The 16,692-nt window shown below is 46.3% G+C and overlaps 1 protein-coding gene across 1 annotated transcript in view; it reads right to left on the bottom strand.

Annotated features, from left to right (window-relative positions):
• Positions 1–476: 476 nt before the first annotated feature.
• The window catches only part of Polr3B (RNA polymerase III subunit RpIII128), a 44,245-nt gene continuing 28,029 nt past the window's right edge, over positions 477–16,692 (bottom strand). The window contains exons 6-7 of the mRNA XM_070522559.1: positions 8,513–8,715; positions 477–1,480 (exon numbers count right to left, since the gene is read on the bottom strand). Of these exons, the coding sequence (XP_070378660.1) occupies positions 8,515–8,715 (201 nt within the window). The 3' untranslated portion in view covers positions 477–1,480; positions 8,513–8,514. The remainder of the gene's footprint in view (positions 1,481–8,512; positions 8,716–16,692) is intronic.

The following is a 16,692-nucleotide window of genomic DNA, read 5'->3' as shown; positions in this document are numbered from 1 at the left end:
TTTTGATGTTCGCTACCAAGCTTCTTGCTGTTTGGTGGTGTGCTTTTCATTGAAAGGCTTCGCCGCTATCAGCAATGGTGCCGACTCTGCCTTTGTGATCCTCGCCAATGGCTTCTAAGCTCGGAAAGCACAACACGTTGCATAATGCTGGCTCCAGAAAATTAGCTTCGCCTTAATACAGCTGTGTTACGCGGCGAAGCATACGCGAATAATTGCGATTAAGCATATTAAGAATGGGAAGGGGCAACTGTCACGGGACCGTCTGCATGCACACGCCCTCTCCGGTCACAGTACGAGCATTGACACACCCAATAAGTGTGCCGGCAGGCTGGAAGGCTACTTTGGATGCGCCTGTGAATATTTGAGCACTTGGGGGCGATAAAAGGCACGCATTCATGTTTTTCGGACTGCCCAATATTTCGGACGCTTTCGTGGCTCTTAGGGAGTCCAAAAAATCGGATCTTGACTGTACATAGTACAATATATAAATAATCATTTATTGACATCATCATTACATTTCTGCAACTGAAGGCACGAAATGCTCGCCAAAAACTCCAGATAATTGAAAAATCTTGCTTCCTTATATTACTTGGTGCAGGAACTGCTCGAAGGTGTATTGATGAATTTCGACAAAAGTGACTGTAGAAAAAGAAATGGCACTGCATTATAGCATCTCAGCTGAGTGTACCTAATGTGCACTAATGTACGACACCTAAACCAGATAGCTGAAAACTAATCTGAATATGCCTTTCAGAAACAAACCAAAGGCCTTTCCAGAAATAAAGAAATATTTTCTAATCTGTGTCTGCCTTATCTGAATATGCAAACAATCTCTCAAACAAATGTGTCAGGTTACACAATTAAAACAGCTGTGAGCTGTATACGCATTTGCACACTTATTACAAAACAAGAAATACTATATTTGCCGTACAGCATCGTGACATTACAGTAGAAATTAAACCACTATCCTCATCAATGACGAGCTCTCGTCTCGGAATTTCATGGACATTAAAGCGCTTCTGCATGAACAGCTTCTCCTTTAGCATCAATAGAAACGCAATCTACTCGTGGTCAGCTGAAGCAAAATGTAAATCACAGTGGGGACATTTTCCTGTTAACAGGTACCTTCTCATTCGTCACACTTAACCTCCAAACCAGTCTCTCACACCACTCCTGTCCAGTAAAAAAAGCCATGCAACAGCTCTCATAAACGAGGCATGCGTTGCAGTGAGCCATTGCAGACGGCCATCTCTCGCATATTCAAGTCTTGCCAGCGTGGATAGCAACAAACTTTTTTGCAAGGTCCAATGACATTCGAAGAGCCAGCATCCTTGATTGAAGACACAAGCATGGGTGGAGTTCATTGAATCCGGCAGTGAGCGACCAGTGGTGATGATGGGTTCAAGCTGTCAGTGGCATGACAGTCAGCTGATTCTTTCCTGATGGACACTTGAACAGATGACGGCAACCGATGAGGGTCCTGCAAAAGGTCACAGGTGGTTTTCATACACCACAAGTCATTTGGTCTGCATGCAAAGTGACTGCCAAGTATTACAGAAAACCACTACTAAGAATATCGCACATTATGATGCCTTCACTTTTGTCATGATGTAGTGATTGTAATGCAGGGACAAGCCACAAGTGTTACTGCATAATGAATCTAACACCTTATTGTACAGACTTGTGCACAGAAAGCAAGGCAAGGAAATCAAGTGTTGATTGTGGCGAGCATGGGTGGCAGTCATCCAATCTAATCACACAGCTCAAGTTACTCCAGTATTTCCATACATATTCTAGAGCAATTGCTGGTGCTCACATAGATTATATAACATGCGACACTATTACAACATGGGCAACACTAACTAGACGGCATTGCTGTTACTTTGGCAACAGTGTTAACAAAGTTTCAGATAAAATGCGCATGTATTGCTGCTGTTATGTGCGAGTCAAATGCTAGTACCAGCAAACAGGTGTATATGGGGTGTTTTATGTTATCATTAACAGAATTTTTAAAATCACCCATAACATGCAGCCCAATCAAACTTCCTGAGCTAAACTAGCATTCCCAAAGTTTGCGACGAAATGCATTGGTGTTCAAGTAACTTCCAAGCTGCAATGCATAAAAAGGTGTCTTGTTAAAGTATGTGCAACAACAATGCCTTTTAACAGCAAGTGTGACTGCACTTATATAAAAACTGATGCTAGCTTCAAAATTTGTTTCAAGTCTATGTGCCTTGGGCAATCACTGGCTTCAATATGTGCAGTGAAATATGTGAACTAAAGTTATTAGTTGAAAAGCTAATTAGTGAACATTTTTAATGAGTCAATTATGTGTACTGATTCCCAGTGTATGTAATCTATATGTTTTCAATTATTCCAGTGCATTAAGTAAGTTTACGCTAAATGCCAGAGGTGTTCTTTAAACGACCTGTTAAGGTTAAAATAAAACACCCAGTATAGCCCTTGTTTACTGACCAACAAAGTAGTTGGACAAAGTGCACCCCTATTCTGCGAATAAAAACAAATTCCTTTATATACATATAATGCCAGCTCATAGGTATCTGAATAGCACACAATTCCCTTAATGAAATCACACATTAAATTCAAACAGATTCTTTGATTTAACTGATTTTCTTTGATTTAACCATTTGGTACGTGCCACTGTGTGTCTCACAGTGTGCATTCACCTTATGTGCTGCTTCCATTTCGGCAAAACAGAATTCTATTCTTGGCCAATCCTCCAGAATGGGTATGTGCCATTGTTGCACAGGAGGAACATAAACATTGCTAAATTCCCCAAGCGTTCTTTGAAAGATCTGTTAAGGTTAAAATAAAACACCCAGTATAGCCCTTGTTTACTGACCAACAAAGTAGTTGGACAAAGTGCACCCCTATTCTGCGAATAAAAACAAATTCCTTTATATACATATAATGCCAGCTCATAGGTATCTGAATAGCAAACAATTCCCTTAATGAAATCACACATTAAATTCAAACAGATTCTTTGATTTAACTGATTTTCTTTCATTTAACCATTTGGTACGTGCCACTGTGTGTCTCACAGTGTGCATTCACCTTATGTGCTGCTTCCATTTCGGCAAAACAGAATTCTATTCTTGGCCAATCCTCCAGAATGGGTATGTGCCATTGTTGCACAGGAGGAACATAAACATTGCTAAATTCCCCAAGCGTTCTTTGAAAGATCTGTTAAGGTTAAAATAAAACACCCAGTATAGCCCTTGTATACAGACCAACTAAGTAGTTGGAGAAAGTGCACCCCTATTCTGCGAATAAAAACAAAAATTCCTTTACATGCATATAATGTCGGCTAATAGGTATCTGTAGATCAAACAATTCCCTTAATGAAATCACACATTACATTCAAACAGATTCTTTGATTTAGTTGATTTTCTTTCATTTAACCATTTGGTATGTGCCATTGTGTGTGCGTCTATTCTTGGCCAATCCTCCAGAATGGATATGTGCCACTGTTGCACAGAAGGAACATAAACAATAAATGCAGCCTTCATCCTCGTGATATCACTGCATAGATGTCTCACAATGTGCATCGACCTTATTTGCTGCTTCCATTTCATCATAACAGAATTATATTCTTGGCCAATCCTCCAGAATGGGTACATGCCATTGTTGCGCAGGAGGAACATAAACATAGAATGTAGCCAGACAGGTGTTGTACTTCTCTGTGCATGCACCTGTCATCAGCATTCTTCCCTCAACAAGAATCATACAGAGCCTTCGTCCTCGTGACATTGCTGCATAGACGTCTCACAACATGAATCCGCCTTATTTGGCGTTTCCACTTTGGCATAGCTTGTGAGTGGTGTACAGTGCGCTCCATTTATAGTGATACCACATATAACAATACATTGGTTATAGCGATGAGCCGGCTTAAGAGTGTCAACTTATACATTAGGGCTATGAGAAAAAAAAAAAACACATATCTGATATAACAATCCAAATTTTGCCTTCTGGCTGGTGTTTTCCATGCAGAATAATCGTGCAATTTGTATTCCTAAGTTACACTTAAACAAACGATGCCAAAACAGAATGAAACGTTCCCCTACATGAGTTCGTATCTGCCGCTATTAGCCACGCAGCGTGTCCCACCTGCACACCAATTGCGAAAGCCACGGAGAGCATTGCTAGTTGGCACAGCCCGCCACAAGATGGCGCTGGCTGACTCGCATCACCCACGACCGATATACGCATGACGCGAGGGGGAAAAAAATGCAAGAAACAAAGCGGCGTTTGCTACTTTCTCAGCAAGTGTGGAAATTCACCGCGGAAGCAGCAGCGAACAGCCCGATTGATAGAAGACAGCGCTGACAAAGCACAATGTTGTATCACTTGAGACGAAGCTGCAAATTTTGCAAGGCTCAAAGAAGTACGAGCTCACACAGGGATGCCATGATCATGATAGCTGCAACCAGGGGCCATGGCGATCAACGAAAAAGGCGGGCTTTGTGCGCCAAAATTACCCCCCCCCCCCTTGATAGTGAAACCAATACAATGGAAGCCGCTGACATTACCGAACTCTGGGAGCATGTGTCGCTACTGACGATGAAACAGGTGGTGCTTAAATGGAGGAGTTTCTGAGTGCAGATAGTTACGCGATGAGATCTCTGACAGAGCGATCATTGTCACGACAGACAGTGGTGTTGTGCGATGGGGGCGACGCAATCAACAATGACTCGTCTTTAACACCAATCCACATGTTCATGCGAAATGCACCGTCGTCGACCGAGTCGCTCATTGATTTCACGCACGCTAAATTATTGCAGCTAGTGTTCGTGCAGCAGCTGGCCACCGCAAATGTGAACCTGAAACTATCATGAAAGCAAGTCTGGATTACTGACTATTTCAGCATACGTCATGCTTGATGCGCTGTGTAGAGGTACAGTAAAACTCCATTAAAGCGTACCCATTTAAACAGTAGTTTCTTTTTAAAAGCAGTAAACCCAACTTAGCGGCCATTGAACATAATGCATTTTGTGTCCACATAAACTGTACCAGCTTATTGCGTACGTATCGGTTAAAAAGTAGTGTTCTCACTTTTCGTCGCGCGATCACAGCAGTACATTGTCCCAATCGGGAGGACCGCCAAAACAACAAGTCTCAGAGATTCGAACAATGGCCTGCAAGCGCAATCGCAGAGGGCGCTTCGAAGGGTGAAGCCACATCAACATCAACATCATTTCGGCACCATGCCAGAGAGCATTCTTTATTTTCCATAAAAGAGCATGTGAGAGCATTGTGGCATCATGCAAGCAAGGACTCGCGTCAAGCCGAAGCTCGGACAAAAATACTGTGTACTTAGCATACAAGAAAAAATGGACGTCGTTCATGCTGTCTAACGTGGCACGAAGTCAGCGCTGGCATGCGAGAGGGGTCTAACTTTAGCTATGGTGTGTGGCATCTGGAATGCGAAGGAAAAGTTGCTCTGCAGTGCTGCTGCGACTGCAAAAAGATGTCATTTATGATGTTCGACTTTTCCTGATGTGGAGGAGGTGCTGGTGAAGTGGTTAAAAAGCAACGCGGTTGAAAAACTTGCCTGTCAGCAGACCCCTACTTGCAGAGAAGGCCCTGGTTTTCACTTTGCAGATGAACCACGACGACTTTGTATGCAGCAATGGCTGGCTGGCAAGGTTTAAGGCGAGGCACAGCGTAAACACGAGAGCCGTTTCAGGAGAAGGAGCCGCTGGCAATGTGGATGGCACAGAACAATGGCAAAATGGTCAGCTGAGGCGCATCTTGACGGACTACATGCCTGATGATATCTTCAGCATAGACGAGTCAGCCCTATTCTTCAAGCTGCTGCCAAACAGGACGCCAGCGTTTAAAGGTGAGACATGCGCCGGCGGCAAGCATGCCAAAGACACGATTTCAGTTGCGTTCGGAGTGAACATGTCAGGAACCGAAAAATTTCCACTTCTCGTGATTGGGAAGTCAGCCAAGCTGAGATGTTTCAAAGGCGTCCGACTGCTGTCTGGACTTGTCTACCACAGCAACACAAAAGCATGAATGACTTCAAAACTTTTTGAAGAGTACATGCTTCTCATTGACCGCTGTTTTGCGGCGAAGAACAGAAAAGTTGTTATCTTGGATAATGTGTCGGGGCATGTCGCACTTGTGGCTGTGAAATTTTGTGACCGCTGTTTTGCGGCGAAGAACAGAAAAGTTGTTATCTTGGATAATGCGCCGGGGCATGTCGCACTTGTGGCTGTGAAGTTGGCGTTTCCGCCTCCTCACACCACAGCGACTGCAAAGTCCTTGAACCAAGGTGTCCTTCGGACTGTGAAACAGCTCTATAAAAAAATCTGCTGCGCATAATTCTTCTGGCCCTTGAGTGCGGCAAGGTTTCTTCAATTGGAATGACAGAAAGCTGAGCTAGTTGGTAAGGATTCATTATGCAAAAAAGAATTAGGGCAAACGGGGCTGTGTATCAATCAGAGACTAATGGAACATAAAAGGTCGTTAACCGGTAGATTGCCTTCTAATCTTTCGCTACATTGCCGAGATTGTAACTGCACGCCAGAGTTAGATGAATGCGCAATATTGTACAGGCATAAGAATGAAGATACGCATCTTATGGTAGAGGCATGGCATATCTATAATAGTGGAAGTGCGTGCGTGAGTCAGCCTTCGATTACTTTACATAAGGAAGAGATTAAGTGCCTTAACAGTTATCTCTGACGTAGACCGGCACGTGTACCCGACTGACACGTGGTGTTACCATTCCTGAGCATGTGCAGATAAGTTTTGTGTCTTCTTTCTTTTTTCGCCTCAGTGCTCCCTTCAGTTGATAGTCGGCGTTCGTGTTGTCCACTTCTCTACTCTTGTGTCCTGTCTGCACGCCTCACTTCTTTTTTGCATAATGATTCTTCAATTGACCTGCTGGGTGCAATTCACCTGCTGGAATACTTGTGGCCACATGTTGAATCGGCGACAGTGCAGAACTTCTTCAAGCGCGCTTGCCTCACGATATGTGCGCGTGACACAGAGTATGCTAGCGACACCATCTACCGGTCTTCTGACGCCGTCAACCAGGCTTGCGAAACCTCGCTCGCTAAAGTGCTGGAGTGGCACGGTGTTACAGAAGGCATTTCCTTCACCAACTTCAAAGGCAACGACAGCGAAGTTCAGACTTCTCCGGACATGTCCGACGAAGGTATAGTTGCCTCTGTTGTTGCCAAAGTGTCGCCTAACGACAGCGATGAGGACAAGACGGAAAGCAACAGCACGAGTGATTCAGGCCCGACAGTGGCAGAAGCTGCACATTATGTCAGCCTCATGCGGGTGTTTGTCAAGAAGAGGGGGCTGGTGGAAAAGCTGCCTCGCAGCTTAAGTGAGTTTGAGGCAGCTGTCGTCGGCCACCGCGGCATCAAACAAAAAGTTTTTTGCCCTTTCATCCCACTCTCTCCGAGTTTCGTTTTCACAGGTAAGTGGGCGATTTCACGCTATTTTGGTTATTCAGTACTACCCGTTTAGCATGCACTTTTTTCAAGCCACAGCCAACAACGATTTAACAAGGTTTCACTGTATAGATACATGTTTTATTTTTCACAGCCTGCTTTATAGATCAATTTCTTAGCGCAAATGGCAAATTTGGTTTTGGGGCTCAAAGGCTCAAAGCCTTTTTTTTACGGCAGTCCAGAAATAGAGATGATTGGTTATAATTGGATTTTTCGTTCTTCTTCATATCGTTATAAGTGGACTGCACAGTAGTGCCTGGACATGAAAATTGCTTGAGATTACAGTTGGGACACTTTCCGGCGATAAAGAAACATTGCTTGAGGTTGCAACCCCCACCCCCCCTGCATAGGATCAAAATAAACACAATTTTAGTTGCTATAAGATTTAATACACACCACTTGAGTGAAGCTTCGCTTCACACGGATTCAATGGTGTATTGAATCTGCAAAATCTTTTTTATACTCTGCACACAACTTTTGGGGAAAATATGGAGGATTTACAAACTATGGTTTACCTTTAGAAGCAGCAAACTTGAAACAGCAGAAACTGACTTGTAAGATCTTGTAAGATCACGACGACTGCTTCAGTAACTTTGCTGTTGCCTATTTCACCTGCTTCAACAGCTTCTCTGAATAAACTTGCCTAAACAGGTACCTGTATGGTGCCCTTTCACAGTCAGAAGACTTCCAAGAGTGTGGTTGGAAACCGACGAGCAATATGTTTTTGCACGCACAGTTCCTTTTCTCACAAAATTTGACAAGACCATCACAAAATCGTAGAACGACCCAAAATTCGTAAACATTACATAAAATTTGGGATAATTGGCAGTTGCAGAACTGCTCATTTGGAACGAACTATTCCAGCAGAGTTACGTCAATCAGCTGTGCAAAGATCTAAGCACTTGGCTTCAATATCTGTAGAAATGAAAGAGTGCGAATAGGGCATTGGGGGACACCTTGTATAATTGGGAACCCCCTCGGACAGCTTTGCATGTTGCCCTGGGCATACAATTACCTACCATCAATGCTTGGTGGAGGCGAAGCTGCGGTTACTGCAGTGGCTGGTGAGCTCCAGCCGCGGGATGATGTTCATGGAGAGCAGCTCCTGGAAGAGTAGCTTGCAGGCGTATGGGATGCGCAGGGTCGCGATGGCACTCGACGAGCGGCAGAAGTGGCACCAATGCGAGTAGCCCAGCAGGCCGCACGTTCGGCAGACGTCCACCTGCATGACACAGGGGAGCTTGAACAAAACAGTTTGCCTGCGCTAAAAGCAAGAGTTGAAACGCGAACAGCAGAGTGTGTGCCCGAAGCATAGCTGAAAGCACAGTGTGCGCCACAGGCCAGTCATCACAAGAGACAGGTGTGCATAAACTGCTTTGCCCGACAGATGCTCTTCGAAAATACAGCTGAGACCAAATACAATGAACCTGGACAAGGTGAATTATTTTCTATATCGAAAACGTGAAAGTTACTCAGCGATACTCATCTAAAACAACTCCCTCATGCCAAACTGAACATTGGATGTGTTGGACTCAATCAAGCCTGCAATCATGCTATAAAGTGAAGTGGACTCGCGCAACACTACACAATCTTGTCGATCGAGAACGCCCTTCTTGTGGCACCGAGTTCAAGGTACTAGCGAAGCTTGCTGCCTACTATGCATAGTTTTCTTTTTAATAAACAAACTCCTTGCTGACTTCTTTTTTGTGCTGGAGATAACCAATCTGAATATAATGTACAAATCACAAAAGTTCCTTTAAGTTCATTATAAAAGAGTTTGGCCATATCAAATTAACTAATAAGATCAAACTTTCTTTTTGCTCACAGGCATGCAAGTTAGTCTCACTGCAGTCAACAATGATGACCATGATGACATCCGTGGCATGATGGTGATGACGTCGGAGGAGGACACAGCAAAACCGGCTTTAAGGTCCTAACCTTTTGAGGGTCACGAACACACATGTATAGCAGTGGAAACAAATCCCAAGTAGGCACGGCTGTACGTGTACAGGGGTGACTGAACGGTTGAAAAAGACGTAGCTTTCCAGAACGAAGTACCACCTAGCATAGCTCTGGAGGTGCTGCAAACTTCCCTTACTTCTAGAGAAATTCTTATGGCGCTACCACCCCTCGGCTTCCGTCAAGACAAACTCAATCGTGACTACCACTGCGGTAGTTTGGGAGTAGAGTCGAACCCACCTATTACAATATTCAACTGCCATGAAAACTCCATTGTTATAAGCAATAAACATTATAAGTGAGTTGCATGAAAAAAATGAAAATAGGGGGATCAAATAGGGCCACAGCTGCTGTGAGAAAACAAAAATGGTGGGAAGGCCAGTGCCCTTCACCGCCACCTTCCTTCATCCGGCTGCTGATCGTGTTCACTCATTTGTTTAACTCTGCCTCCTGTGTGCTTCAATCGTGTGTAACAAGCTGCGGCTGTCGGCGTTCAAAAATGGCACTGATATAACGACTGCAAAGAGGGGTCACAGGCAGCAAGCGATATGTTATGTGAGCTCTGCCGAGGCAGCGCGTTTTGGTGATCCGAAAAGAGGCCTTTTAAAAATGTGAGAAGGTTGCCACGGCGGCCTGTCAGCCTGAGAAATCCAGAAGAGCCACTGAGGTGTGATCCCCACAAGCATCTCGCCACCCACGTACTTCTCACTGGCTTGCCCGAGAAAACCCAATGGCCGCCAGCCTTCCTTGCTTTATGTGAGGCTAGCCCACATCCTTCTCCAAGGCATCCAGGTGCTCCACCTAGTGCAGCGAAAGGTTCCTTGTGAAAACAAAGCCCGGAAGGACTGAACCATCTGCCGGGCTACCGGTGAGGACAAAGTTAAGGCTGCCTGCCCTATAGCGTCATTGTTGTCATCGTCCCCACCGCTACCCGATGCAAGCACGTTTGCGACGATCTCCTCATCGGTTAGAAGTACTTAGTTTCCAAATCTGCAGCAGTACCAGAGGTAGAACAACCATTTCACCTTTTGGCACAAGTCCCGGCACAGGCAAAAATTGGAGGACGCTTAAGCTTCGCCTTCAAGAGTGGAACGCGATAGCGTTCCCGTCGACCCGCCAAGGGGTGTAAGACAATGGGCTACAGGGCAGACATCACTTATGAGGCGCCCCGCATCGGACGCGGTGAGCGTTGAGCCATATGGTCGAGCAACGCGGCATTCGGCGCAGCAACGAAACGTGCGCCTGAGCAAGCAGAGCGAACCAAAGAACTCGGTATCCCGGAGGGGGAAATGATGCACACCAGCCAAACGTCGTGATCGGCACGGGCAGAGAGATAGAGAGATAGTGATCTAAAGAAAGGAAGGACGCTTGATTCTACAGAGGGAGCAAGGCGAAGCGTTGTCAGGGGAGAGAGTCCGAGCCGCGACAGCTCCAATGCGCGCGTGGCGCGCCATCTGTCGGGGCAGCGCCGTACATGGAGAGGAGGGGGTCTTCTGTGTTTGCCGCAAGATGGCTCTCCGTGTGCGGAAAGCGCAGAAGAAATGCAGCGAAACGCACTTCGCTACTCGTGTAATTGCGACTTCTGTAAGTTACATGTTCATAATTACCGATATACACCACAGTATAACTTTCCACGGCTCGTTTCGAAGGCAACACCGCATTCACTAGAGGCGCGTTTGTACCTTCTGGAAGCATCGAAATCGTGGCTGAGTGGTAGCGTCTCCGTCTCACACTCTGGAGACCCTGGTTCGATTCCCACCCAGCCCATCTTGGAAGTTGCTTTTTATTTATGGAGTGCCTGCCGTGATTTATCGCTCACGGTCAACGCCGCAAACGCCGACACCGACGACACCGGCTTTTCTGCGACACGAGCTCCTTAACGCTATCGCGTTAAAAGCCAATTTGGGGTGGCAGCAAGCACTCTTGGTGCAGGCTCAAATGCACGTATGCTTACCATATATACCATGCAAATTCTAACTGATATAAACGATAAGTTGTCGAGACGGGTTTGCACGAGGCTTAGCTTGTGAGTGCAGTCATGAAAGGGCGCTGCGCTTCTTTACACCGTGACGCATAAAGGACGCTATGGCTGGGTTCGCTGACTATCCGATACGGAGCAGAGAAGGCACCACAGACAGATCGCTCACAAATGCTGGTTTATTAACAGAGAATGCAACACAGTGCAACAGTCACGGCCTGTGGGCAAAGGCTCACCGCAAGCTTGATCAAGTATGCATGCTTGCACTGAACATGACATCATGCAATGCACTCATGTTGTGCCATGCACATTAGGGAGTTTTCAAACAAAGAAATAGCCTCAGCGCAACTATGCATACGTGACACGCAAAAAAGGTTGCATGTTTGCATCAGTGATGCTATTTTGCCAACATAGTGCAGCGACTCAAACTTGACACAACAGTGTTGCGTCAACAAATGTGGCAGCACCATTGAAGTGGCAGCTGTCACCATTTAACACATTCGACCAGAGTCCTCGTAAATCTGCTGCTATCAAAAGCAATAAACTATGTCCTAGGTTCTCGCTTTCTTTCATTTGTTTCAGTAAAGCACGGCACAACACAAAAAAGTTGTGAAAACTAATTTTATTTTTGCACCTTTGCAATTCATGCATTGAAAGCATTCTCCCATCTCTCCTGCATGAATATGCCGCTGCTGCAGCTGCAAGTAAACCCGCAATGTCGAGCTCAACAGTGCAACGCCATAGCCATTGTAAAGGCTACCCTGACGGGTCATGAACTTCAAAACACACTGATAGCTAAGTCACAAGTGTGAAATGACATTGCGAAAATCGGTCGCAATATATAAGTTCAAGAATGCATATAAAACGTGATTGCAGAATGCACTAAGGCCAGCAACGAATACTCACACGGTTCTCTTTTTTTGTTTTCTTTCTCAATGACCACAATGCATACACACTGAGTACTTATACATAATGCCAAAAAATAGCAACCTGGTCCTTATCCATGTAAGCAGTAAAACTGATGGTACTAATATAAATCATAATTTATTCACTAACTCAGACATGCGGACGCTGACATATGCTCGCTAAAACAGTTAAACCTTGATATAATGAATTAGGTAAAACCAGCAATTTGTTTCGTTATATCAAAATTTCACTGTATTAAAATTCAACATTTTATGCAAGTAAGCACAGTTGCCGATAAATTTTTCTTACACATCATATAGACGTGGAAATCTCTGCTACTTGCAGTTTGTGGGATTTTCGCAAGCCGACAGAACCAACGCAGCACTATGTGATAACGAAACTACTGAAACGCGAAGCCGTGGGTGGCATAGAGTCAAGCGAAAATTAAACCTTTCAACCGATCGCATCATGAAAAGTAGCGTCAATGAGTTCTTTTTTTCCAAACATCGATTAGAACTGGGCAAGTAGCATTTGCTCCCACCTTATAATGCAATGCAATTATTTTCTTATTATGAGAGGTTGAGTACTGGCGACAGAAATGAAATGAGGAGTGCCTTTGTCATCGGGCTACTACTACTTGAATGTCGCAGGTGAGTCGCGAATTGTGTCCTACATTTTCTTACATTTACCTCAATTTCTCGATTACTAAAACTGTTTTCGCGATAATACTGATGCCGTAGGCTTCCTCAATCATTAATCTATCACTTTAAGTGGCCTTTAGTGTCCTTTTAAGTGAAGCCAACTACACTTTCACGTGCACTCCGCCTTCTGCAGCTGATAGTGTCACTCGCACCGTGACGACACTACCATGAAAAGCGCTGGCAGTGGGGAGCGAATGCTTCATCTGCTTGTCGCTCCAACGGGTCGCTGAAACTTCTTTATGCAACCTCCAATACAAAATGCGCAGTAAAATAGCTTATATGATGCCACGCCATCTCAGCATGCCCACTCTTTGCACACGTGGCAGATTATGTTAAAAAAAGGGACGCGGATGTATGCAGTAGAATCTCAGTGATACGAATCTCAAGGGGTGGCGAAAATATTCGTATCACCCGAAATATCGTATCACCAAAAACGAGCGAAATCCGTCCCGAAACCATGAGACACACACAAACACATTTATTTACGTGCAAAGAAGTCACGGATGTCCTTCTGCGTCTTCTTCTCTGCGAGGTCGGCCAGCAGTGAATTTTGGAAGCTGAAAAACTGGGCGGTAGTGCTCTCACGCACAGTCTCGGACGTCACAGCACGCCGCAGAATATCGAGAGCGTGCATAGTTTCGGCTGCCGACGGTGGTTGATCGTCACCATTTTGGCACTCGTTCTACTAACTTCTTCTAACTTTACATGGTGAGCAGTCTTCGCTTCTTTGGAGTTTACGCCAAAGTGCTGCACATTCTGCATAATTTGGTCGCGCTGACCGACGATGGTAGACAGCGTAGAAATTGGCAGGCCTAATTCCTTGGCCATGTCAATGCGCCTTTTCTTGGGCTCTTCGTCCACCTTCTTCAAAATATCCAGTTTGTCCTTCAAGGACAGCGCCTTCCGCTTTCGCGACATCGTACTGTTTGCAGTACCTTTCGGGCTGACGCGATCAATGCTAAACAACACGCTGCACTTCCGTAGTCGTCGCGCACGAGGAAACAAAGAAGCGGGAGCTGCTGCTAGCGTGGCGACCTGGGGTGCGATCGGAGATGGTTGTTCGACGCATTTGTTCGGTTACCGGCACGCGCGATTGGCCTACTCCGCGCCGACGTCGCCTGCTGCGGGGCGCCGCCCCGTTTTTGGTGACGTCAAAATGACGACACGCTCCTGTCAATCATCCGCCCACCGAGCATTTCGTCCGAACGCGACGGGAGTTGAGAAGTTTGGAGCGATCATACGGCTTCGCATGGCACGTCTGGCTGATTGGATTGGATCCAACAGGTGGCCTTTTCGGCTGCGGAATGGCACGAATGGCACGTTTGAATCCGATCCATAGTTTAATTCTAGAAAATGGCGCTTCGTTAGAAACTTCGGTTGTTTCGCTGGCGTTTTTAGAGGAAGGAGTAGAGTGGGTGGGGGTGCGAAACGCATTTGAAAAAATGGCAGAAAGTGAATTCCGGTGTCGTTTTTGTTCCTCGAAACAAATAATTCGTTGGTTGTACAGAGAAATCGACAACATCATCGGTGCCAGCGAGCCACTGGGATGTTGTCGCTGCTTCTTGAAAAGTGCGCCACTCTTCCCGTCGTTTGTTTTTCTTTTTCCTTCTCGCTGTGCGCGACACCACCTAGGGACGACGCAAAGAACCTAATAGTTATAAATTGCAGTAGTCACACGTACTGCTATTTGAAAACGTGTTTGGGCTTGAGAAGAAAAAATATGTTTTTTTAGACAAAGATTTCATTCAATTGGAAGACGAGAAACATTTGGCTTTGTAGTATACTGTTTGCAAGCAGACGACAAACGACGGAGGTAAACTTCCGGGGAGGTGACCGCTTCCTGATTGGCTGCTCTCTCCGCCCCGCTGTCACAAATTTTGCATACTGCAACTTTGTGACGTTGCAGCAACTGAACAGAACGCGTATCGAACAAAATATCTCCGATCGCGCCCCTGCTTGCTGACTGTAGCGGAAAGACAGGCGGAACGGGCGCGCAGGGCCGGGAGAAATGTGGAGAGGACAAATCGCGCTCAACCGGATGGGTTGGCTGGTTCGCAGGGCGAACGGACCAATAAGCAGCGGCGCTAGCCTCCGGCAACAACAAACTAAAAAGAAAAAGACGAAGAGACCGCCCCCAAAACTAGAGAGAGAGAAAGCTTCCCTTGTCTCGTTACCCTCCCTGCTGCCGCGGAATCCCAAACTGGCACTGACGCGCGCTGCGCCGTTTTTTTTTTTATTTCGTTGGTGGCGGCTCGACGGTTGCGGTACCGAAGTTGATGATGATATGTAGTGTTTATTGGCGCAAGGGCCAAGTGTGGCCAAAGAGCGCCAAGGCAGTGGTGACGAGTACTGAATGAACTAATGGCTGATGTGATGTGGCTGTAGAGAGGCCTAAAACTATCGCTACCGAAGTTCGTACCACCCGGCGCGACGCGGAAAAGTGTTCAGAACATCCAAATTTCGGCCCATTGTACACAATGCTTTTGGGCGGGGGAATTTTGCGAATTCGTATCACACCGAATTTCGTATCAGCCGGGTTCGTATCACCGAGATTCTACTGTATGCACTCTGCCGCTCTTACAGCCATGCACAGCTATGGCCGAGATGCATGCCAGAAAACGCGACGTGCCCCAACATGGACTGCTACCAGAGACGACCAAGATCGTCTAAGAAGGTCGTCCAGAGATGACCAAGAAGACAGCCCTAATGGCAGCCGCAGCAGCCCCAATAGTTCTGCAGTAGCCCAGGGAGCCACTGATGTTCAGCGGTTCCACATTTGAGGAGCCGGGAAGCTGGCTGGAGACGCATGAGAGGGTCGCTATGTTTAACAGCTGGAACAGCGACAACAAGCTGCAACATGTCTATTTCGCAATGGAAGATGTGGCAGGACGTGGTTCGAGAATTGAGAAGCCACCTTAACGACGTGGGACCTGTTTCCGGCATCCTGCAAACATCCACAAGCGTCGTGCGTAAAAAGCGCACCCAAGCGATACTGGAAACCCAAGTACAGCTTCCCAATGAGACAGTAGCGATCTTCACGGAGGAGATGGCCCGTCTTTTCCAGCACGCCAACCCTGAAATGTCGGAGGAGAAGAAAGTCCGCTTCCTGATGCGGGGCGTCAAGTAAGAACTTTTTGCCAGACTGATTCGCAACCCGCCGAAGACCGTAGCTGAGTTTTATGCAGAGGCATCGACAATCGAGAAAACTCTGGAAATGCTGAGCACATGCTGGTGGGCGAGTTGGTTATGCCTGATTACGAAGGTGCCAAGTAAAACAACGGACGAAGGAAGGAGTGCCTACGTGGTTGTCTTGTGTCTCCTTCCTTCGTCCATTGTTTTATTTGGCGCCTTCGTTGTAATCTGGAAATGCGCACCTGGCAATATAACCGCCGGGTGCTCATGCTACAATGCGCCATCCAAGGACTGCGTTCCAAAAGCCTTCAAGAGACCGGCCACTGTGCGCGAGCCTCTGCGCAAGGTCTTGCTTTCGTCGCAGCCTCAAGTGGCCTCGATCGCCGACATCATGAAATATGAGGTTCAGCGATTGCTTGGAGTTCCTGAGATGCAACCTCAATTACTGTAGCCCGAGCCAAAAGCGATGACCTACGCCGCCGTCGCACACCTTCAAGGTTCCCTCCGCGACCACGCCAGGGCC

This window comes from Dermacentor albipictus, chromosome 7 (assembly GCF_038994185.2).
Source record: "Dermacentor albipictus isolate Rhodes 1998 colony chromosome 7, USDA_Dalb.pri_finalv2, whole genome shotgun sequence".
Taxonomy (NCBI): domain Eukaryota; kingdom Metazoa; phylum Arthropoda; class Arachnida; order Ixodida; family Ixodidae; genus Dermacentor; species Dermacentor albipictus.
Note: the sequence above shows the minus strand (reverse complement) of the source record. Positions and strands in the feature narration are given on the sequence as shown.